General features: G+C 33.9%; 1 protein-coding gene and 1 long non-coding RNA gene across 3 annotated transcripts in view; both read left to right on the top strand.

Annotated features, from left to right (window-relative positions):
- The first annotated feature begins 430 nt into the window (after positions 1 to 430).
- LOC112055895 (fatty-acid amide hydrolase 2-B) overlaps positions 431 to 24,906 on the top strand; it is a 33,854-nt gene continuing 9,378 nt past the window's right edge. The window contains exon 1 of one of the 2 annotated variants that reach the window (XM_052884598.1): positions 431 to 580. In XM_052884598.1, the coding sequence (XP_052740558.1) occupies positions 446 to 580 (135 nt within the window). In that variant the 5' untranslated portion in view covers positions 431 to 445. Of the gene's footprint in view, positions 581 to 19,982; positions 20,272 to 24,906 lie in introns of those variants that run through there. The other variant, XM_024096192.2, reaches the window with a different exon arrangement.
- Positions 8,063 to 17,966, top strand: LOC128198546 (uncharacterized). Its single transcript, XR_008251302.1, has 2 exons — positions 8,063 to 9,792; positions 16,571 to 17,966. It is a non-coding gene; the product is annotated as an uncharacterized LOC128198546 (long non-coding RNA).

The following is a 24,906-nucleotide window of genomic DNA, read 5'->3' on the forward strand; positions in this document are numbered from 1 at the left end:
GGCTAGTTAAGGATAAAAATATTATTAAAGAGGTCAAGTTAGTGATGTTGTAGGGGGTAATATCTCGATCTACTGAACTGATTTTAAAAATTCTTTTACCACTAGTAAACCACGTTATTTGTGTGTCATAGGCAATATTTTATCCCCGTATTCTCCCAAACGGGAACTACACGTGAAACCGCGAAGCATCGGCTAGTTAAGGATAAAAATATTATAAAAGATGTCAAGTTAGTGGTGTTGTAGGGGGTAATCTCTCGATCTACTAAACTGATTTTAAAAATTATATTACCACTAGTAAGCCACGTTATTTGAGTGTCATAGGCAACATTTTATCCCCATATTCTCACAAACGGGAGCTACACGTGAAACCGCGAGACGTCGGCTAGTGAAGGATAATTTAAGTGAAAACCGGCTAACTTAACCGTGATTCCATGTGATAAGAAGTATGTCGCGGCCCAGCGTAGTCGAAGCCGTGGTAAGTAGAGTGCGCGCGCTTGCGTGGTGCGCACGGCGGGACACTTCGCACGCGGTCCGCTTTCGACGGCGTCTAGCGTTGTTGTTGTATCGACTCTACGTACACCGTAAGTAAAAATATTTTCTAACATAGCACAATTATCCGCCCTTTTTAATATGATGCGAGTATATTAAAGTGGGCGGATAATTGTGTCTTTGAGTATATTTAAAAATTTCGTATTATAGTGTTTTTCCAAATAAATTATAATTATTTGTGGGTGCATTTCTCCGTAACAGCTCGGCCGATTTCGTTGAAAATATTTTTGAATAATTTTGGTAGGTCAACATTTTATTCACAATTCGTTTGATTCTTTCTGGAGATTCTACCACCGGTTTGAAAGGCGAGTTCTGTTGAGAAGCGACGTTAAGCGCAACAGTTGATCTTTTAAAATTTAATTTTACTTCTTGTGTGAAGATGAAGCAAATATTAACATGTTCTTCACCCTCCTATTGTCTGTTCTTATTTATTAATCGCGACTTTAGTAATTTTGTAAGATATATAAATTAATATGTCAGAACAAAGTTTGCCGGGTCAGCTAGTCGATTATAACATCATTCTCTGATAGTAAATTAAGAGAATTGCTAAACATGGCTAATACGCCTTGACTTGAAAAATCTCTGAACTAAATATTTTAAAATAAATACTACCAATTTAAAATAATAATACCAATCTAACCTACCTACTACTACACAGCAACGAAAAGTATTGAAGGGTTTAAAAACTTAATTGTATTCTTCTCGCTATAATTTTAAAAACTACGTAATAAAAAGAAAAAAATAATTCGTTTAATTTTATTAAATTAACTTTAAAGTGTAATACTAAGTACATCAATAATAATGTCATTGTCAATAATATTAATGTCATTAGTCTAATTCATATTTATTTCTTAATTAATAACATAATCAATAATCATTAATTATACATTTCAGTTAGATGTGCATTTGGTTGAAAAACAAGATACAATGGGAACCTATGCGTACATTTATTTCTTAATGATTATTGATTTATTGATTTTGTCATATAAATATGTAAAATATTATTAGGTACCTACTTACGTAATACATTATGTATGAGATTATATGGGCCTGATAGCCCAGTGGATTTGCCTTAGATTCGGAGGGCGTAGGTTCTAATCCGGTCCGGGGCATGCAACTCCAACTTCTTAGTTGTGCGCATTTTATGAAATTAAATATCACGTGTCTCAAAAGTTTAAGAAAAAACTTCGTGAGGAAACTTGCATACCTGAGAGCCTACTTAATTCTTTCCAGCGTGGTTGACTTGGTTGACTTTAAGGCCTAACCCCTCTCATTCTGAGAGGAGACTCGTGCTCAACTGCGAGTTGAATATGGGTTGTTGATGATGATGATGATTATCCTAATCTGGGGTAGTGTTTTCGTTAAATTAAGGTTATATCATAGAAAAACACACACACGCGCATATCACACACAATTGTATCACACACAGTGGCGTGCACTTCATAAAAGCATTAAAGTACTGCATACCCCAAGAGATTTTTCTGAATGCTTATTAAATGTATATTTTCCGAATATGCTTAATTTTTCTTACTAGTTCATGCCCTGGTCGATAAGCTTATGTACGCCACTGATCACACACATATCGATTCGGAAAGGGATCGTAAATCGTTTACAAACGTCAACCAGGCATTGACTTTGATGCGGCAAGGTGACACTAATCTTACAGCCCCTGCATTCTGTAAAGTTTCAGCGATGTGACATCGCTCATTTTCATGGCAACTTCGTTGTTAGTGACATTTTATTTTTGGCATCCAATAGAAATAAAGTTCAAATTCTTATAAAACTTATTAAAGGCAAATGTTACGTCGACAAGTAAAATTTGCCTGAGGTCCTAGGTTCGATTCCTGGCTGGGCAGATTGAGATTTTCTTAATTGGTCTAGGTCTGGCTGGTAGGAGGCTTCGGCCGTGGCTAGTTACCACCCTACCGGCAAAGACGTACCGCCAAGCGATTTAGCATTCCGGTGCGATGTCGTGTAGAAGCCAAAATGGGTGTGGATTTTCATCCTCCTCTTAACAAGTTAGCCCGCTTCCATCTTAGACTGCATCATCACTTACCATCAGGTGAGATTGCAGTCACGGGCTAACTTGTAAAGAATAAAGAAATCAACAATAAAGTCAATTAAGTATCTACGTACTCGTATTATGCAAGAAAAAAATCCCTTAAGCTACCTCACATATGAATTCAAGTCCATTACTATATTTATATTCATAAAAAGAAGATTAAAATATTAGGGAAGTCATACAATATTATCTGTGATTTATAACTTTGATATGTTACTAACATTTCTTCGTGGTAATAATAAATTGTAGGTATACATAACACGAAGTTGTTCATTCATCCAATACAAGTGTTACCACACTCGTTTCACTGAGGGAAATTGTACAACATAATACCTACATGAAACTGCAGTTTCCGTTCAATATTTCGTGATAGACCTAAGTACTCGCCTCGTAATTATAATGACTACCAACGAGTAGGTATGTACGAGTATAAAAAGAAATTATTTGTTAAGTATCTTTACTAATATTATAAAGCTAAAGAGTTTGTTTGTTTGTTTGTTTGATTGAACGCGCTAATCTCAGGAACTACTGGTCTCATTTGAAAAATTCTTTCAGTGTTAGATAGCCCATTTATCGAGGAAGGCTAGATACTATATATTATCCCCGTATTCCTACGGGAACGGGAACCACGCGTGTGAAACCGCGTGGAGTCAGCTAATATTTTATAAACATATCTACTCGTATAATATAAAAACCGGCCAAGTGCGTGTCGGGCCACGCGCAGTTAAGGGTTCCTTAGGTTAATGTAACACTTTTATCCCATATGTAATTCACAAAAATACCGAGAACGATACCCCACACTATAATATAGAGTTATAGACGATAAAACTTCCTCACTTTGCATGTAGGGAAGGAACCCCAAAAATTTTTTTTTTCATATTTTCTTTTCACTACTTTATAGACGTAATTAATATACATACCCTTATCAAATCTCATCTTTTTATTTGTAACAAGCTCTAAGTTATCCTACTGACAACTTTATCTTTTTAATTAACAACGGAATTAGTATGCAATTATCGTTTTCCAATTACTTTTTTTAAGATAGTCGACTAGTTTTCGATAAATAGCAATTGCTCATTAGCCGTTATAGTTTTCCTTGTAAATTCATTGTATATCTTACTTCCATGAATTATTTCACGTATCTGTGAACAACCGTTTAGCCGGTAGAGGGTGGTTACACTTGACTCTAACAAAAATTAGCTCTTATAAGCTTAATATTTTACAAACGGATCCCTAAATCGATATACATTGGTAGAAGACACCTCACAACTTTTAAAGACCTATCCAGCAATACCCTATCCAGCAATACACTATGAAATAAACGAGCAAAAAAATCATCCCCCCTTTACATGTAGGGGAAATAAAATCTTGAAAAAAATATTTTTCAAAAGTTTTATTTTACGACATTGTTCAAATTTTTAATTTACATATTCATGCTAATTTAAAGCTTTCTGGTAGTAATAGTCTCTGCGCTAAACCGCGGACGGACGGACGGACAGACTATAAGGGTTCCTTGTGGACTACGAAACCCTAAAAATGAATCGCTAAACGTAAATCTCAAGAACGACCGATTTGGCTAATACTTCTTATTTAGAATATTCCTTGAAGTACAACGGTGGTTTTTACGGTTTTTTATTTTTTAATTTATTGGTAGAATAGAGTTATTTTTTTACTTTATTAGTAGGTAGGGTAATAATACGAGTAGATAATAAAATCTTAAAGAAGTCTACTACATTTTGAGATATGTACTTATACGTATACATCTAACTAGCCGACGCCCTGCGGTTTCACTCGCGTAGTTCCCGTTTCCGTGCGAATACAGGGACAAACCCCCCCCCCCCCCCCGTATCTTGACTACAGAAAAATAACATGGCAAAGTTTATAAAAAAAGATAGATAGAATTACTGGCTGACTGATTGTGAGGTACTTTGTCGTGGAGTTATTGATGCTTCTTAATTTACTAATTTACTGATCAATAATTGTGAGTGTTAAATCAGTTGAGGCTTTATTTGTTTTTAATTAAAATTAAACGGTAAGGCTATTTCTACCTAGCAGAATGTATAAAACACGGAATAAAGTAACAACTCGTCATTTATCGTCAACTACCTTATAAGGAGATACGGTAACACAAAAGCCATCTATCTATATTCAACGATATTTTATACTATAGATAGGTTACGTGCCTACAAAATCACCGCAAAAAGTGATCTTATCTGTGCGGGGTCTGAGGAAACACCTATGCACATCTTATGCAATTGCCCAGCTCTAATACATAACGCAACCTCCACTTAGGGCATTTCACAGCAAACCCTGTGTTTTACCTGAGGAGGTAAAACACATCCCAGCCAAGAAACTGCTGTTGTACCTGGCGGAAACCAGTATTGAAGGGGAATTCTAGTCAGTGGCGATCACAATAGATCGGTAACGGTCAACGTGATACAGGGACCTCGAAAAGACCTGCAGAGCCGCGACATCAAGAAGAAGAAGATCCGAATTTAGCTACTCCACTGAGTTTTGTGTTTATTTACATTGCATATTTAAGTAGGTATATATAGTTTTTATTTTTCCTGAACACACAACTCGATATTGTAGACAATATTTAGGTATTATTTGTTTAAAAAAAAACTTTCGTTATTTAATAAGCGACTAATTGAATTATACACGCTAGTGCCCTATCTATATAACGTATAAAATATCGTTCTCTATATTTTTTACAAGATTCTCGTAGCGTCATAGAACCTTTAAAGCCTGACGTAAGACGTAATTATTCAGATTTTTTAATTATTCTACTTTGTACTTTAATCCCCAGTTTAGTTTACCTACCCAGTTATGCCGTGCAAGGGGACCTAAACTCTTTGCTTTCCTGATTTTCCCACAGGAAGATTTAGCTTAGGGTTTACTTTAGTTAGGTCATTAGTTAGACCATGATTGGCAGTTTAAGTATTACCTAATATAATAATATTTAATAATCTGACGTACTCCGAGATCAGAGGGCCTAGTGGTAGTTTGATACTGTGACGACCACGTTAACGTAAACGCGAATTTCTAGGGAATTGAAACAGCGCCATCTAGTGGCACTACTGCACAACTATTTCAATTCCATATAAATTCGCGTTAACGTTAACGCAATGGTAACAATATGAAAATATTGAAAACTCCCACTAGGCACCCAGAACTCTTACCAACCTCCCATCTCCGCGTTAATACTGAGTATTTCTAAAAAGAAAGAAAACCTCAATCATCTTATTTTCATACTAAACAAACTAGAACAATCTATTGTAGTCAATGTTAACCAATGGACATACAAGTATATACGAAACAATTCTAAAAGATAAACCACATCCCAGTCACGTTACTCGCATCGCAAAAATTAACAAACATACGTACGAGTAAGTAAACTGCAATTGCTCAAGACACTTGAACAACCAAAGGCAGCGGTTTGCACGATTTCTACACCGACGTACTGCGTAATGAACCTTAACCGAAGTAGCTCGCCTATAGCCTTGTACATTCTAAGATTTTCACACTTAACCAACGCAACGATAGTTAGACACATTAACTTGATACGTTGACCATAAGAATAGAATATCTAGCAACACCATGCACACGAATCAGAGGGCGCGGTAGTGCCTCCTACTAAGTTGCGGAACAGGGTCTAATATTCCGAGAGCTGCTAGGCTCTATCGATATTATTATAACTCGCAAGTGCGAGTTTCGAATCTATTCTATCTCTCTCTGTTGAACACGATACTTTACAATGAGAAAGATAGCGGTGAATTCGAAATTCGCACTTGTGAGTTATACAAAACATCGTTAGAGAATAGCCGTGCTGGTTGACTTTGAGAGTATTTGAAGCAAGCTAAAAAATTGTCCTGTACCTCTCCTATACTACCACACAGAACTTAAGACCTGATATAAGATTTCAAAAATTATCCTTGAGGAAATCTGATAATTTTATACCTTTAAATTAAATATTTATATGTATAGAAAGTTGTCTGAGAAGGAGTCTAGTCATGTGCTACAGGTTTTGCCATCACATAACCTAGAGACGGTTCTTGATAGGACAATGTTTCATAGCCGTATGCTTACGATTGGATGTATCCAGAGCCGTAAAGCTCATTATTAAAAAAAAAAAAATTACGATTGGATGTCAAAGTTTGCGAGCCTCATATCTGCCACTGTGGTAGCCGCGTGGATCAATTTTGGTCATCATGGACTCAGCTGCAGCAGAAGCGATGGTCATTTATATCGCCACAGTACTATTAACGATATAATTCGTCGCGCAATGGCCACTGTCGCAATTAGAACCTCCCGGTTTGTTCAGGGATGACGGCAAGAGACCCAACGGGCGACAATAGTGCCGTGGTCAATGGGGTGCGCTTTAGTCATAAACATCTAGTGCAGTTGCTCAATATGCTCAATTTTATAAGCGTCGTATCGTAAATCGAATGACTATGTATTTGCGGCGCTTGCCTTTGAAACTTTAGGCCCATGGTCAACAGATACCAAAAAAAAATTTAATGCTATATCTGATAAATTTTCCCATGCATCAGGTGACCCAAAAGCTGGCGTTTATTTGGCCCAAGGCCTTGCCATCCAGAGGGGTAGGTTAGGTAATAGCGCCAGCGTAATGGATACCTTGCCTCTGAGTGAACAAATTAGATGGATTATTTCTTGTTTTTCTTAATTATTTTATTTATTATAAATTTAAAAGTAATAGTTTAAATTTATTTTAATTAGGTATAATTACAAATGAAAAAAGTATGATAATATTTTAAAGAGTGAATAATATATGTATAAGCAGATTATTATTTAGACCAGTCTTTGACTTTACTTGAAAAAAAATAGCAAAAAATCTATAAATCTGACTGGCTTATTCATTATCTTACTTTAAATATTCAATTAAAATTTAATTTGTATTTCATAGTAAAAATCTTTTTAACCCAATGAACATAAGTATTTAACAAAAATAAATTAGGTACATGCAGTTTAAAAATGTTCGAATAATTACAATTTTGTTTCGTATTAAATAATATAATTGGTTGTCTCTGTAAACAATCGTTTAAGTTTGCATTCATTTAACTGATCAATTGGTTTAACAAGGCCGCTTTCGAAAATCTTTATGAATATATTTATGATTATTTAATATTAATTTAAATGCACTTAAATATTACGCAATTATTCATTGACGATAACAAACATCAACACTCACTTTGGCATTTTAAAAAGTTATAAATATACTTATTCTTAAAACAAAATAAAATGTGATAAAGCGAGTACTGACGAATACTTGTGCCGGAAATAGTCAGATGTTACAAACTACAATGTAACTTTTGAGCCTCAATAGCTCAACGGTAAGAGCCGTCGGACTCATCACCGAGGGGTGTTAATTCGATCCTCGCCCCGTTGGTCTATTATCGCGCCCACTCCTGATACAGTCTATCTCGACTAGTTGGAGGGGAATGGTAATATTGGTCATATTTACAATATATGGCAAATATTCTTTAAATTAAAAGAAAAGAAGAAAGTACTATTCCCGGTAAAAGTGTATGGGAGAATATTGGGTAATGGAGAATATGGGGATTATGGACCTTAGACCCACCACACTGCTTCAATGAGGGCTTTCATTTTATTTTATTTTATTTCATCATGATAATGTTTCACATTTTAACGATCACATAATGACCTACCTGTCCTATTCACTTACTGTGAGTACTTAATACACTTTTTTTTATTCATTACAAGTTATTCCTTGACTACAATCTCACCTGATGGTAAGTGCTGATGCAATTTAAGATGGAAGCGAACTAACTTATTAGTAAGAGGATGAAAATCCACACCCCTTTCGGTTTCTACACGACATCGTACCGGAACGCTAAATCGCTTGGCGGTAGGTCTTTGCCGGTAGGGTGGTAACTAACCGCGGCCAAAGTCTCCCACTAGCCAGACCTGGAACAATTAAGAAAACAATAATCGGCCCAGCCGGGGATCGAACCCAGGACCTCCGTCTTGTAAATCCACCTCGCATACCACTGCTATACCCACCAATTGTACCTAAGTAATTCCTATGTAACGTGATTTAGTATTACTATCTTGAGAGACTATGTGTATCCACCTAGTTCTTTTCAAAATGGCGAGTTCAGAATTCAGGATATAAAAAAATGTGTACTATACTTGAGCCATATTGCACCAATCAGGTGCAAGCAGGTGTTATCAACCTATTGGAAACTTCAGAATAATAATTATTTTTTTCTAATCATACAAAGTAGTGCAAACTAAAGGGCTGAAATTAATAAAACATGGCTTAGATGTAGAGATATAGCTTTAGAGGGATAAAAATTCTTTGTTTCAGTATAACTTCCAACTGAATATTTTTTATGAATTTTCATCAATACGTAGGTATAAAGCAGCTATTTTATTCTCCTTGAAGCTCATTCAAAAATAAAAAAAACATTTTTGTTTAATTAGACAACATTGGATAGAAGCAGGCGTTACTTTGCGGAAGTTCATCATGATTATATAATGATTAGACAACCTTATTTATGGTAATTAGTGATTAGTGATTTGTTTACAGTCTAAACCGAATTAGGAGGCTCTAGTATAGGCCTGTATTCTGTTGTACTAGCGAGTTCAGAATTCTGAAACTCTTTTAACGTAAAAGGTACAAACGCAAGGAAATGGCGTATTACCACAGAAAACATATGTACAAATGACCGACCTAGCCATTATCAAGTAGATCACAATGTCATGCCATTCTAAAACAAAAGCGATGGTGTTTCCTGTTTCTACACTTATGTTATTATGGTAGGCATACGTATAACCAACTGGTATCTTTTGCACTGCAAGTAAATAACTATTTATTTACGTATCTTTTGCTTATTAAGTAAATAACTATTTGTTATAGTTACATACTGTTAACTATTTGTTATAGTTACATACGGTCAATAATAATAATAACAATTATACAACTAGTTAGTTACTTTAAAATTGAGTTAGAAGTTTTTTTTTGGTTTTCTAAATTAATGCCCAGGTAAAATATGTATTGATTACAATAATACTGTATACAATACAGCACCAAATTTGTTTTGTTAGTTCCTCAATATGACATCCAGAGAATTTTTTTCCGTTTCTATGGAATAATATTGCCGAAAATGGGACGTGTAGCTACAGAGGTTCTGTATGTTAGATTTTTAATTATTTAAATAATTATAAATACATAAGACAACATATAAAAACTCCTTCTTCCAGATAAATGTTTTAATCTGTACTGTTTATTAATGATTATGGTTTTATTCTGAGGTTGGGAGGGTATTGTGGGATATACTCTAGGAAAAAGAGGTGGACATGTGATTAAGTGGCGTTAAGTAAATTTAATTAATGTATTATCCATCTACCAAAGTAACGATTTGTTTAAGAATGAGTAATAAGTTATTTGAAATACAGTTTAATCATTCCAGCTTGTGTTTGTTTATTTCTATGCTTTTATCAGAAGTGAGAGTACCTACGAACACGATGTCATTACCTACATAAAAGTCGATCTGCAGAAAGAAAATGTAACGGCATTTAAATGAAGTGTGAATTTGGGAAAACAGTGGTTTACATTACGAGAAATGCGATAAAAATCATACGTGCGCACAACCATTAAGTAGGTATGTATACCACTGACGGCTATGGGACGCACGCCGCACTGGTCCCGGTAAAAGTATTTATGCGATGTCGGTTGTCGATGCTTACAATATCTAACAAGAATGAAGTAACGTAAACGTAACACACATAAACCATGTTGACGATATTTATGAGCAAAACAGTCAAACAGTCCAACAGCACTCATAAGAGGATATTATTTGAAAAACTGCGAGAGAACAGAGAAGAACGTGTAAATTAATAACAAAATACAAAGATGCATGTGTGGTGTTAGCTGCAGAGTTATATGAGATGGAATCCTGTTGGTTTGACGGATGAGAAATACCAATGATGTCTAAATATATTAAACTAGGTGTCTGGTGAGTTTTATTATTTTGATTAAACAGCCTCATAAATTATTCAGTTGTGACTAATATGAAATAAAATTACAAAGAATAAATAATCACTAGGTGAAACTAAGTATGGTTGATAGGTTGTCAGTTTGTCTGGCTTATTGTCAAAACATTTTTGTTAGATGACTATATCTAGGAAACCAAAATCATTTAAGTGAAAAGTACACACACACACACACATACACACTGCTCAAGAAATTAACGTTTGAAGACAGACCACTCTAGGGTTGTTAGGATGTAGGACACTGGCATAATGTAATATTGAGAAATCTTAATTATAGAACTACATTACATCCGTTGCTGACATGGGACTAAAATGAATTAACTAAAATATTGTTTTTTTTTGTGCCTGTAACTTCAAACTATACATTTGTTATATGTGAGTTTTTATGACTGAATAACATAAAAATTAAAAATATATGAAGTTTTATGTAATGGTTCAAGTATTATTTTAGGCCTTGATGTAGGTACCTGATAACAAGTTTTGAGACAGCTATTACAATATTTTCAGATAGGATTTGCTTAGATATATCATTATGTAGATTACTGTATGTACTTAATATAAATTTTTTTAAATCTTTTAAGAAATTGGATTGATAGATTTCTTGAAAAATAAATTTGTAGTTATGTTTGAAAACCTATTTAACTATTCAAGCGTTGACAACATGCCTTCAGCCTATTTAGTATAGAACAGTTATTAACAATCTGCAGCAACACAGTAAATGATTCTTATCCATGAATATTATTATATTCGGCTTATCTACAAGAGTACTAAGAGATATTATGATATTCATCTTAATGAAATCTTATAATTAATTAAATTGGAGATTTTTTTTTAGGGTGATATTAAAAAGTTACTTGTGTGACAATTGAGTAATAAATAATTAATTATAATAATATCATTGATCACAAATTGTCTTAGAGCCCAGTCTGTATGGACTTCAAGTAAAGAGACACAGATTGCCATAAATAGGTTGTAAAATATTTGTCTAAGACATATTTTGACAGTTTTGTGGGTGGGTGACGTTGGGCTCTCTTTTCATTAATGGGTCATGTGCAGATGTATAGATTCTACATACAAGTAAATTAACCATACTATTGCTGTTGTTTTAGATTCAATCAATCAGTTTATTATTTGCAGATACACTAGTGTATTTAATCCATGTCTCATTTGTTTATTTCTAGCATTTTATTAGATTGCAACATTTTGTATAATTATGAAAATTAGTAATTATTATGGGGTTGTGGTTAGAATTATATATTCGGATGGTTACAATGATATGTGCATAAGGTTTTAACTAGGGTATACTAGTACACTAAAGGTAAAAAAAAAAAAATTAGAAAATTCCTTGGCCAACATATTAAGTGGTATAGGTTTTGAATATAGATTTGTATTGGGTCCTTAGGTAGTCAGTACATTTGTGCATCTACAAAGTGCACGCCACCGAGTTGTTGGTACCTGCATGCAACTGATGGGTGGTCTGCATCAAGTATGAATCAATATAGAGACTTAAATCATTACATCAGTAAAATAATTAATGGATATAGCCAAAAAAAAAAAAAAAAAGAAATTTAACAGAATTAAAAAAAAAAGAATATACTAAAATTAATGAATAGGTAAAACCTCTGATAGCAAACTAGAGGTATATAACAAAGGGGGTGGTCTGGTCTAAGACAGGTTTATGCTACTATTATTACAAAAAAGGGGGTAGTCTGAAGATAATTATACAATACATAGTCAAATATCATCTTTTCTTATCTAGTGATAACTACTAGGATTGGATTACATACTAAAATTATTACAATCATAAATCGCAATATTTTCAAGAAGTCTTTATTATCATTAAAAAAAAAAAGCATTTCTTTAAGAGAAAGAGTCTTTTGTCTGAATTAAAGTAAATTGATAGATTAACACATGTTTAACATTTTATTTCATTTTATGTACCGGGTCTAAGGTTCATTCAATTATAGACTGATTTTCTCTTGGATGCTAGGTATGCTAGTTATGTTAAATTAAATTATTTGTCAAACAAGTATGATATTTATCTGAACGATTAAGTGACTGAGCTATGTGATACTGTGTGAAAATATTTGATTACAGATCCGAGATGCATGGATATTGATTGATGAATATGGGATATATGAGATTCTCATGATAATCATTGGGTTGAACACAGCCCTATTCGACAGTTGACCCAAATCACAAAGATGAGAGAAGTTACACTATGTATTGATAACACACGATTTAAATTTAGTATTTTTATTTAAGATATGATGATATTATAATTATGTATTATATTGAGAGTTATTAGTTTTGATATCATATATACATATATTTTAAATATTTGCTCACATCCATGATGTTATTCATTAATTATGACTTACTGATGACGATTTGTGTTTTGGTAAAATTTTAATATAAGGATAGATGTATTACACAGGCCGACACGATTTTCGTTGTCCAAGATATAATTATTTTTTTTCTACTGATTTTGTAGTGCTGATTACGAAATCAGACCTAATTTTATCATATCACATCAAATTTTTAGTAAAATTAATATATTCGCTAGTTTTGATTTTTCAGTGAAATTTTCGAGTTTTGGCACTCTTTCTTTGAATTAAGCAACCTCTCATGAGAAATTACTTCAGTTATAACAACGACACACCTATTTGTAACGCGTTTCGTGGAAATAAGCTGTTATAGTGCCTTTGTTAAAAAAAAAATATATATATATTTTAGTTAATGGTTTTTTTTGTTGTTGGAAAACGTCTGATAAACATAACGTCTTCTATAAAGTGTCACAATAGTCCAGATATATTTTGTTACATTTGTTGAAACTTTATGATTCTAAGCAAAAACTGAAAAATTTGTGGAAAATATGTATAATAAATATGTAGCTTATTTTGACTTCAAAATACAAATAAAATCGTGAACTCTGCAGTTTGTACTAATCGTGTTGAACAATTAAGGCAGTGGACACTGGACATACAGCAAAAGACAATCTCTACCTTTTGGTACTACCTATGATATAGTGAAAGCAAGACAATCATACAGATATTGTTATTTTTGCTGTATGTTAGAAGCTTTTAAAGTAAAATTTGTTTTCCTTTTTGTAAAAAAAAAAATTGATGTGATAGAGTAATTGTGCAGGTATTTTTGTGTTCAAAATACTATAAATTACTGATAATTTTTACTGAAATCAAAACAACGTTCAAAAAGTATTCATTTGTCGGCCGGTGTTATCGATAATATTTTAGATAGTATTATAGTATAGTAGTGTTATGACGACTAATATACCGTTATTTGTTTTGTGAATGACTATGGATATATTTGTTGTATAATAATTTCTCTATTGATTATTACACAGCAAAATAAAATAAATAAATAAATATAAAAAGATTCCAACGAATTGATAAACTCCTTTTTTTTGAAGTCGTTTAAAAATGTATGTATATGTATTTATATCTGATTTTATATTTTGATTATCTTCTATCACATGTCATCTGGAAGTCTAACACGATCATGAAGTCCTGTAACTATATTAGTTCTGAACTTGATGGTGAGGGGTTCGGTGCAGATGCAACACATCATCTGGAAGTCTAACACGATCACAAAGTCCTGTAACTTTACTAGTTCTTGACTTGGTGGTGAGGGGTTCGGTGCAGATGTCACACATCATCTGGAAGTCTAACACGATCACAAAGTCCTGTAACTTTACTAGTTCTTGACTTGGTGGTGAGGGGTTCGGTGCAGATGTCACACATCATCTGGAAGTCTAACACGATCACAAAGTCCTGTAATTTTACTAGTTCTGGACTTGGTGGTGAGGGGTTCGGTGCAGATGTCACACATCATCTGGAAGTCTAACACGATCACAAAGTCCTGTAACTTTACTAGTTCTGGACTGGGTGGTGAGGGGTTCGGTGCAGATGCCATTAATTGATGATGACGAATTTGACAAATATAAATAATGTTTTGAAATGATGAAAATAGATAAGTTGATTGACAAAAGCTTCACATGAACATTATGTTTATTTATAATATGTATCACTCTTATTCTTATTTAACATTTTTATGATAAAAGTATATGGAAGAAATCAAGAATTTCATTATAGTTTCATTGGATTCTTTTAAATAACTTATGGGATGCTGTGTGATAATTAATTATAAAATTTTATTGTTAACATTGTTCTATTTATAGTTGATATTATAGTAATGTCATAATTTCATGATATTCTTGTGTTGTTTGGGGACAAACTTTTAGTAAGGATGGCCGAATATTAGAAGATAAAGACATTACATTTGTAAATATTACATATCGTCTATGTACTTAATGCTTTAAATTAATCTACTACTCTGTCTAAGTTAATTACAATATTTAATAAGTCTCTGTCTAGAGTAAAGCTCCCTCTTGTCATCTGGAAGCTCAGACAAATATTAGAAGATAAAGACATTACATTTGTAAATATTACATATCGTCTATGTACTTAATGCTTTAAATTAATCTACTACTCTGTCTAAGTTAATTACAATATTTAATAAGTCTCTGTCTAGAGTAAAGCTCCCTCTTGTCATCTGGAAGCTCAGACAAATATTAGAAGATAAAGACATTACATTTGTAAATATTACATATCGTCTATGTACTTAATGCTTTAAATTAATCTACTACTCTGTCTAAGTTAATTACAATATTTAATAAGTCTCTGTCTAGAGTAAAGCTCCCTCTTGTCATCTGGAAGCTCAGACAAATATTAGAAGATAAAGACATTACATTTGTAAATATTACATATCGTCTATGTACTTAATGCTTTAAATTAATCTACTACTCTGTCTAAGTTAATTACAATATTTAATAAGTCTCTGTCTAGAGTAAAGCTCCCTCTTGTCATCTGGAAGCTCAGACATACATAAGACCTACCTCGCTAGATGTTGTTTTTCGTCAAAGTACATGATTTACTTGTATGATCTAATGCGATTATAAGAACTGTCTCTGTAGAATCGAGGTTTCATAGTTATAACTTTATATTAACATAACTTTTAGTTTAGTTTAGGAATGACAAAATGACAGACAATTTTGTCATGAATTTGGGTAATTGGACTGAATCTGGAAGTGATTAAAGATTGAATTTATTTCAAATTTGTAAAAACAAGAATTAACATACCAGTTTAACTGAATTTAAGTGTTTGGATTTTTATCAATAGAATCACTATCAAAATCTGTATAGGTCTGTATTCACAATTTGTAAATATTGAATGAGAAATCTGTTAAACTATAATTATATAATTCTTAAAGAATAATTAAATGTATTGTAGGGTGTTTCAACATATTGTTAAATCAAGGTTTAAAATTAGAAAATATCTGTAATGACAAAATTGAATTTTACTACTTGTAAATCAGTGAATTTAGCAAGTAGTAATAATAATAGATTAATTGGGACTCACTTTTGTTATAATTAGAAATTATTGGAGAATTAATGAGTTGTGGTAATAAACATAAATTAAAATTTTAAATACTATGAGACATAGTTCAGTGAATCTTTATAATAATGTAATGTTAGAATTTATTTGTGTTTACAAAGTTTGAGGACAAACTTGTAGTCAGTATGGCCGAATGTTAGATTTTTAATTATTTAAATAATTATAAATACATAAGACAACATATAAAAACTCCTTCTTCCAGATAAATGTTTTAATCTGTACTGTTTATTAATGATTATGGTTTTATTCTGAGGTTGGGAGGGTATTGTGGGATATACTCTAGGAAAAAGAGGTGGACATGTGATTAAGTGGCGTTAAGTAAATTTAATTAATGTATTATCCATCTACCAAAGTAACGATTTGTTTAAGAATGAGTAATAAGTTATTTGAAATACAGTTTAATCATTCCAGCTTGTGTTTGTTTATTTCTATGCTTTTATGTAGCTATTTGAAATTGTTTTTTTTTTTGCTAATGACGTAATCGTAGCTACTTAATTGTCCTTCAAATTATTATTTAAATATTGTTGCTAATATTAATATTATAAGGATTTTCCTGTGAGATAATATTTAGAACGTTTTTTGCTCATAAGTTAATGACAAAAAACATCATTAATTAAGTTTTTTTATTACAGCTAATATTTTTTACTATAATATTTTTATTTTACGTCACGCGTCACGTTTTGAACCTAGTTTACAAATTATTTATGATGGCGGAAAAATCTTCCAAAATTTTGACAATGAAATTGACTAGGTAATTAAAATTCCAACAATTTTTTTATATAAATGTATTCTGATAACCTGGAGTATGGCAATCGGTTTGATTTAAAAACCAGTTTTATTTTTTTCCAAAGGCGCTGACTGGTAAAACTTAAAAACTATCAAAATGTGGATTTCATATCGGGACAATTAAAACGCTTATAAAATCAAGTTGTTGGTTTAACCATAATTTTTAACAAGATATGGGAATTTTTAAATTATTTTAATGTTTTTATCGCCAAAATAAATTTTGAAAGAAGAAGAAGAAATACTTTATTGCACACAAAAATACAATTATAAATTGAAACATTAAAAACATAAATTAAACTTAGCATGCAAAGGCGGCCTTGAAAGAAGTGAAATAGGTACCTAAAACTGTCCAAAAAAAAATATTTTTTTTATTTTTAGATTTTTTTATGATGTCTTGATTGAAACAAAGGATAATAGACTTAGTTTTATCTAAGTCTATTCGTATTCAGTAACTATAAAACAAAAAAAGTTTTAGCAACTGATGGTCGATAGCTGTAGGACAATTTCGCTTGTTTACCGTGTTATCCTTATGTCTGTATATATCTATGTATCTGTGTATCTATTTGTATTTCAGTATGGCTGTAGCACCGTATACTGTGACCGTAGTCTGCAAAAAGGAAATGCGATTAATAATAATAGCTTTTACAGATAAAGTTATCGGCTATCTACGATGAATATCGGATATTATTTTAATACTTAAATAAAATCCTAAACATAGGTATACATTTGACGGCCTCCGTGGCGCAGTGGTATGCGCGGTGGTTTTACAAAACGGAAGTCCTGGGTTCGATCCCCGGCTGGGCAGATTGAGATTTTCTTAATCGGTCCAGGTCTGGCTGGTGGGCTTCGGCCGTGGCTAGTTACCACCCTACCGGCTAAGACGTACCGCCAAGCGATTTAGCGTTCCGGTACGATGTCGTGTAGAAACCGAAAGGGGTGTGGATTTTCATCCTCCTCTTAACAAGTTAGCCCGCTTCCATCTTAGACTGCATCATCACTTACCATCAGGTGAGATTGTAGTAAAGGGCTAACTTGTAAAGAATTAAAAAAAAAACCTATTTACTCTTGCACTCGCATAATTGTCGTGGTTGCTACGATGCGTGTTGCGATGTCTTCTCATTTTGTGAATTAATTGGATTGCCGCAGTAACTAAGTTTCTTCAAGAAAATTGTTTAGGTACTTTCTTAATGTTACATACAAAGATAAAATTATCGATGCACACAGAGCGTATAGGTATTTGCGTTAGCAAATTGAACGACTCTTTGGCCTTTGTTTAAGATGTTTGTAAACAGGTTGGACTTACAAGCGGCACTCCCAAAGCTTTAATTGCAAAGTCAAGGTTCATAACATAGGCATTGACGACCATTGTAAGGTCACTAGACGAACTCATTAGGTATCGTCGTTATCAACCCATATACGGCTCACTGCTGAGCTCGAGTCTCCTCTCAGAATGAGAGGGGTTAGACCAATATTCCACCACACTGGCCCAATGCAGATTGGCAGACTTCACATACGCAGAGAATTAAGAAATTCTTTGGTATGCAGGTTTCCTCACGATGTTTTCCTTCACCGTTTGAGACACGTGTTATTTAAGTTCTTAAAATGCACACAACTGAAAAGTTGGAGGTGCATGCCCCGGACCGGATTAGAACCTACACCCTCCGGAACCGGAGGCAGAGGTCATATCTACGACTATCACGGGTCTCATTAGGTATATTTAGAGCTCTTCATAAACTCTACTTTAAAGAACGAGTAGGTTTAAGTAATATGTAAACTTATCCAGCCACACACTTAGCAGATAGCCGAGTGTGTTATAACTATTATTTAATAAAATATTTAATACATTATGTAGTAATTACGAAACTTCTATGGACGTGACGATAAGTTTTTATTCTGTTATCTGTTAGGTACCAGTAGGTAGCTAACCTATCTCAAAATAATTACATTTCATAACTGCCAGATTGATTACAATCTTAACAACTTGTTAATCACGTTAATTATTATATGTTTTAAGTTTATGATTAAGAATAGGTAACTAAAACTAATTTCAGGCTTATTATAATGTTAAGCCAAAGCCTATTAAGTGATGGCTGTAATCAAGTACATCTTTACAGCACTTGCTATAAAAAAGCCTGCCAAGTAACTGATTCTTACTTTGTTTACTAACAATAATTATAACCACTTTCGGTAACTAAATTAGTAATGCAATTATTTCAAGATTCCGTACTTCATAAAGAAAAAAACTCACTTTGTAGTCTGTCTGTCTGTATGTCTGTCAAGACCCTTTATGCCGGGAACGCATGCAGGTATCGAGTTAAAACCACAGTCAGTCTAGAAGCTGTGAAAAAAAAATTATGATTTTTTTTAATCTAAGCAGGATTTAGAATGAGCCAGCTGATGATTTTCCTCCCCTCAATCTGAGTACCAAATTCAAACTTCTAAAAGTCGTTGTCCAAAATTGTAGCCGAGTTCGATTGCTGGTTCACTTCAATGTTGCTTCGCTTCGCGTAAATGTCCCAGGAAACAAAAAATATCGTAAGTTAAATTCAGCTCCAACGAACCTAAAAATCTACATAGCTGAAAAAAAATACTAACTAATTATATATCCAGTTTTATTAAAGTTTACATTTTATTTTCCAACTGGTTAAAAAATATTTTTTTCATAATTCAGTTCAAAATTTACTGCATGTTTACATTCGATCTATGATATAAGTTTTGTTTACACTATTTGTATATTCATAAATCACACAACTAGCCGCGAACGTGTCGTGATAGCTTATCAACTCATTTGTGCTACTAATGAATAAAAGGTCATTATTATACGTGTTCGCATTATAAAGTAGCTCGTAGTTTCCTTTGTCAGTTATATTATTGTACTTTACAAGTGTTAAGTGCAGTGTAATAAATAATATATATATATTTTTTTTAAAATACACCAATGCAAGGGTCGTGTCGTATGCACCCTCATTTTCGAAAATGAAGTCTGCCCAGAGCACGTGTATTTCGTTCAGAAAACTTATATTGTTTGTATTGTTTTATCATCTATGTGGGTAGTAAAAGAAAAGACAATTTAAGTGAATTAGTGATGTAAAATCTAGCTATTAAACGTACATTCGTGTATAATGAAGAACTCGATATTAAATTTGTGTTTATCGTGTCTAAACGCCGGTCTGTACATTTTTACTCGTTTGTTTTTGATGGTTCTAAGTGCTAGTGTGTATCAAGGATTTGTACTGGCTGAAGTTTTGTTAAACAATTCACATGTGTGGTACCCGAAATGGATGGCAAATTTTTTGGAAAACGTTCACTATGTTTTTTCGCAAATAGGTGTTATTTTGCTGAGAAGAATATCTGTGAAGGTAACAATTATGTTCTGACCCAACGATATTTTATACTAGAGATATAATTGTCTTCATTTCATTTAGTCGTTTATTAATGAACGAAAGTTATTTAAACAAATAAAAAAAATACAACCGACTTCAAAACCTAAAAACGTACCCACTAAACTAAAAAGCGAAAAATAACATCATAATATGTTCTACCTGCTGATCAGTATGAAGGCGGTGCTAAGCCGGTAATGTATTAATTCAAGCCATGTGAGAATATCTTAAAGATTTAGATTTTGCAGACAGTGTTGTTTCATGTGGTCCTGTCAGAAATGGCTTAAATTAAGACAACACCGGCTAAGCACCGCCTTCATACTGATCAGCAGGTAGAACATATTCTGATGTTATTTTTCGCTTTTTAGTGTAGTGGGTACGTTTTAGGTTTTGAAGTCGGTTGTATTTTTTTTATTAAAATTTTTATTATTTTTCCATTTTTAGTGTAAAATTTTATCTCAAACGAATACATCAGACCCCTAATGACAGTCACAACCCATCTTGGTACAAAATTCTCAGCAATACAAATTAATCAAGCACTAGGTAGTTACTGTAAACTGTTATGGAGTTCCCTTAATTGTCCTTGTTCTTCATTACCAAACCACTAAATGACAGTCACAACCTATCTATGTGGAAAGTTCTCATTAATACAAATTAATCAAGCCCAAAAACAAGGTATCTGCTGTAAATCGCCGAGGAGTTCCCTCGTCTGTTTTATGGCTCCATCATCAGATCGATTTTAAACCTTCATAAAATTGTAGTGCTTAAACGTACTAAATGGAAAAGTTTACGAACACACTAGACACCCATATAATTTTCGAAAGTTCCCCTCAATTTCTCCAGGATTCCATCATCAGATCTTGACATAATGGCAATGGGACCAAATGGGGACTATACCGTTTCAAACAAAAAAACAATTTTTGAAATCGGTCCAGGCGTCTTTGAGTAATCGGTGTACATACATAAAAAAAAAATACCGACCGAATTGAGAACCTCCTCCTTTTTGAAGTCGGTTAATTAATAATATCTAAATACCAAGACTACAATGTCAAGTTGTATGTTCTTAATATACTATACTTAAATATATAATGTAAATAAACACTAAATTTTGCATGTGTGCTCTCAGTGGAGTAGCTAAATTCGAATAATTTTTTGAGGTGAGTTTGTAGGGACTTAACATACTTAATATCTACAATAGATACGAGTATTTAATTTAATTTAGTTGTATTGACCCCAATTATTTTTTCCCAATTGTGCTTATTTCCTTAGTTCAAATATTACTCAAGGAAATATTTTTTATGTGTCTACCTTCGTTATGCGATATTTTCGCTAATTTAAAACAATAAAAAAATGAGAATCGCTAATAAAAATATACGTTATATTTTTATTAGCGATTCTCATACCTACGATTTTGGAATTGTTTCCGCTACACTTATAAAAGTGTTCTAACCGAATAAAAATATTTTAATCTTCTTTCTTTGTCTAAAAAATCACTATATCAAACTGAGCCTGAAAGTTTCTGCTTATCACTATCTTACAGCCTGCTAAATAACATTATTGCAGAGTCATCATCGTCTTCATTATCAGCCGATGGACGTCCACTGCTGGATATAGACCTCTTGTATGGATCTCCAAGCACAACGGTCTCGAGCCGCCAGCATCCAGCGGCTTCTTGCAACCCGCTTGATATCCTCATTCCTAGTGAGAGTCGACCAACACTGCGTTTTCCGATGCGGGGTCGCCATTCCAGTACCTTGGGACCCCAACGTCCATCGGCTTTTCGAACTATGTGGCCTGCCCATTGCCACATCAGCTTCGCGACTCGCTGAGCTATGTCAGTGACTTTGGTTTGTCTGCGGATCCCGCTGAGTGTCTTTGAGCCTTCTATTAAAACATAGTTAAAGACCAAGTCTTGGATCCGTAGGTCATCACTGGCAACACGCACTGTTCGAAGACGTTTGTCTTCAGGCACTGAGGAACACTACTATTTTTAGTAGTATATATTAATAGTTATATTCTTTTTTCACATTTGTACAGGTGTACAAATGTGAAAAAAGAATATAACTTGATCACCCTAGGGATTTTTGGAAAACTACTCAAATTTGTTTTATATAATTAGGTAGTGTATCTACCATTTGCGTATTATCCATAATTATATTCCATAATATAACTACTATACTACTAATTGTGCAGTGTGATGGGTCTAAATTCCATATCCTCTCTCATATAAAGAGGGATGCCTGACCCTGTAGTGAGCCGATAAAATAGGCTGATAGTGGTGACTATGTTATATCTGACAGGATTCACCATCGTCAAAGGAGTTCCGTATACTTTCTATTGCTCCTTTCTCATCTAATAATTAAAATTCCATGACGATACTGTGTGTGCAGTCTTTGCCAATGTATAAAGTACATGTTATATGCATTATTTATAAGTGTCGCAGGTCATACACCTACAATGTTATGTTTATAGCATTCTAGCAAGTATGCGGAACTATAGATTTGTCTGATTATTGTCTTATGTGCTATTTGAATATTGGGTACTAGCGGATCAAGTCTAGCTTCTCTTTGACAATTACGCAAGCAACAAATCACAAATACCATACGTTTTAGCCTTATATGTAAGAAACTGTAAACTCTTAAGAACTAAAGTGGGCTTTCTGGAAATTCGCTGGGTCGACTGAATTTTTTGGCAATTGCTCCTCTGGCCCTTACTTCGCTACACCATTACATTACGATTATAAAAAAATTGCGGTGGCTCGCAACTTCGTCCGCCTAAAATTCAGTTTAACAAATCCCGCGAAAACCATAACTGTGTTTTCCCGGGATAAAAAGCACCTACGTTTATCTATAGGTATACTTTTCATCCAAATTGGTTTAGTGATTCAGTCGTGAATGTAACAGACAGACGGACTTACTTTCACATTTTTAATATTAATATGGATATAATTTATTCGAAAACTGCGTATCAGCATCGTATACCGGTCTTGAATAAAGACAATTTGAATGCATATTTAATTACTTACGCTAATTGAGTGGTTAGTACAAAACAATTACACGTTTTAATGATGCGTGTAAGCTTGGACTTGAACCTGCTACTTGACCAACATTATACTAATGATCTTGACTGCATTCTCGCAGTTAGTCGCGCAACAGAGAGGTTCTGGGTTCGATTCCCAACACGGCAAATCAATGAGGATTTAATCTGACTGGTGGGAGGCTTCGGTCGTGGCTAGTTACCACCCTGCCGGCAAACACATACCGCCAAGCGATTTAGCGTTCCGGTACGATGCCGTGTAGAAACCGAAACCGTGTCTGGATTTTCATCCTCCTAATCTGCTTCCATCTTTCTATTTTGGGTAAATCTGAACTTTTTCCGGTGTGATATCCCCGTGGATATGACCGGAGGGTGTGGGTTCGAATCCGGTCCGGAGGATGCTCCTTAAATTTTTCAGTAGTGTGCATTTTAAGAAATTAAATACCACGTGTCTCAAACGGTGAAGGAAAGACATCGTGAGGAAACCTGCATACCAGAGAATTTTCTTAATTCTGCATACCACTGCTTCACAGAGGCCGTCAAAAATAAAAGTTTGGCTTTTGTTTGCCTCAGTTTTGACGCGCTAGTGACATATTCGTATCTCTTTCATACTTGTTATGACAAACCAACGACGAAAGGCCATTAGCTTAGCTATTCTAATTAGAAACGTCGATGCGAAACGATGATAATGATCGTGACGCGACGGTTGAACGTACTCTAAGGCACTGGGTGTAACACCAGGCTAGGGATAGGATTTTGTTACAAGAAAAAAAAGAAACGTATATGCTCAGCAGAAGTGATGACTTAAACCTGACGTATGCGTGAAAGTAACGGAAGCAAGACAGAATGGCGCCGTACAGCGTTACGTTACGAAGCGATTGAGCCTACCATAAGAAGTTAACACTTCAAAACCCGGCTCAGGATCGTGATGTTTGAAAGTTCCTACAAAAAGCCTATATCTTGCAGTGGACGTCCAGCGCCTGATATGATTTCATAGCTTGACCCACAACTTGAACCTTATACCATCGCCGGCGAAGACAAGGTCCCCTATATTTAACGTCACCCAGACGTGGGTTTTCTAACTCACGATCTCGGGGGCGTCCGGATTGATTCACTCAGGTCACGGTTACATCCTCCCGAATGGCCCTCTAAGCGAGGTCCGAGTCTCATAGGTTTGAGGAGTTTATAATATTTACAGCTAAAATCTTTTCGTCAGATTTATTACAATAGTATAGATACTTACTATATATTCGTGAAAGCTATTTTCGAAAGAAAGTTGAAACTCCCAATTACGCAGTAGGCACATAGCATTAAGTTGACCGTATGATGGTCATTACTCTAAAGCGAAGGCCAATCATCCAAGCCACTTTGACATTATGTTCTAAATTGCTCAAATCGTCTCGCGCGTATTATTTCTCGGCCACAGAACTTTTGCTAAGCTTGACGCTCAGACGTTTGACGCTTGACTCAAGAAGCGGGTTAAAATAGAGTGATAATAATAATCATCATCACACAGCACATAATTCGAAGATCCGATGGACGTTGGGGTCCTAAAGTACTGGAATGGCGTCCATCAGG

This window comes from Bicyclus anynana, chromosome 12 (assembly GCF_947172395.1).
Source record: "Bicyclus anynana chromosome 12, ilBicAnyn1.1, whole genome shotgun sequence".
In the NCBI taxonomy this organism is placed as follows: domain Eukaryota; kingdom Metazoa; phylum Arthropoda; class Insecta; order Lepidoptera; family Nymphalidae; genus Bicyclus; species Bicyclus anynana.